Here is a 1,206-nt window from a genome sequence, read left to right as displayed (position 1 = left end):
AAAAAAAAAAAAAAAAAAAAAAAAAAAAAAAAAAAAAAAAAAAACCAACGGGAAAAAAAAACAAACCCGAACCAACCAAAACAAAACATTAATACTGATGAAAAAAAAACCCCAAAAAAACCAAAATATAGAGGATGGGAGAAGAGGGCGGAGGGGAGCCCCCCTCCGCCCGTTGGAATGGCGGCAACACACAACGATTTGAGATGGGAGCTGCGGGGGGAGAGAAAAAAAAGAAACGAGACATCTTTTAAATCAATCCCTGGTTGTAGACAAGTTCTCCGAGACCAGTACCTGGCACCACTCCAACAAACAAACAGGGGGGAAGAAAAGTCCGTCGGCGAGGGGCGGCGGCGGCGCTTACTACTCCGCCGACTCGGCGGCGGGTCCCTCCGGACTGCTCTCGGCGGGGGGCTCCTGCCGCGCCGGCTCCTCCGCGGGGGCCGCCTCCTGCTCGCCGCTGCCCGCCTCACTCGTGGCGGCTCCGGCGCCCGCCGCCTCCTCCTTCGCCTTGCCCTCCGCTGCCTGCTGAGGCGGCTGCTGCTCCTCGCCCGCCGCCGACGCCGGGGTCTCTTCTCCCGCCGCCTTCTCGGGGGCGGCYTCGTCCGATTTGGCCTCCTGCGAGTCCCCCGCCTCCTCCTTCGCCGCCTCGGCGCTGCCGGCCGCGCACGCCTCCTCGGCGGCCGCCTTGCCCTCCTCGCTGCCCGCCGCCTCGGGGGCCGCCGCCTCCTCCTTCCCGCCCTCCGCTGCCGCGGCGGCGGTGCCGCCTTCGCCCTCGGCCCCCTCGCCGGCCTCCTTCTTGTTCTTCTTGAAGGAGAAGCCGCTCAGCTTAAAGGACTTCTTGAAGGAAAAGCGCTTCTTTTTTTTTTTCGGGGTCTCGCTGCTGGACGAGGGGGTCGCGCCCTCCTCAGTCTTGGGGGAGGACTCTCCCTCGGCCGGGGAGGCCGGCTCGGTGCTCTCCGCCTCTCCCGCCTCCTTCTCGGAGGCGGGTTCCGACGAGGCCGCCTCCTCCTTGCCCGTCTCCTCGGCGGGCGCGCTGCCGTTCGCCTGCACCTCCTCCTTGCCCGCCTCCGCCGCCGCGGGGGAGGCGTCGCCGTTCACCTTCAAGTGGCCGTTCTCCTGCAAGACAGGGACCAGCGTTACCGGCGGTGCCCGGGGGGATTCGCGGGGCCCCTCCGCCGCCCTCCCCGCCCGCCGGCCTGGCCTCGC

The 1,206-nt window shown here is 65.5% G+C and overlaps 1 protein-coding gene across 1 annotated transcript in view; it reads right to left on the bottom strand.

Annotated features, from left to right (window-relative positions):
• Nucleotides 1-26: 26 nt before the first annotated feature.
• MARCKS (myristoylated alanine rich protein kinase C substrate) overlaps nucleotides 27-1,206 on the bottom strand; it is a 3,291-nt gene continuing 2,111 nt past the window's right edge. The window contains exon 2 of the mRNA XM_057390120.1: nucleotides 27-1,201. Within this exon, the coding sequence (XP_057246103.1) occupies nucleotides 361-1,201 (841 nt within the window). The 3' untranslated portion in view covers nucleotides 27-360. The remainder of the gene's footprint in view (nucleotides 1,202-1,206) is intronic.

Source organism: Malurus melanocephalus, unplaced genomic scaffold (genome assembly GCF_030028575.1).
Source record: "Malurus melanocephalus ecotype Western Australia unplaced genomic scaffold, MMel_1.1 scaffold_23, whole genome shotgun sequence".
Classification (NCBI taxonomy): Eukaryota; Metazoa; Chordata; class Aves; order Passeriformes; family Maluridae; genus Malurus; species Malurus melanocephalus.
The sequence above is the reverse complement of the archived record's forward strand: the minus strand, read 5'-3'. Positions and strand labels throughout refer to the sequence as shown.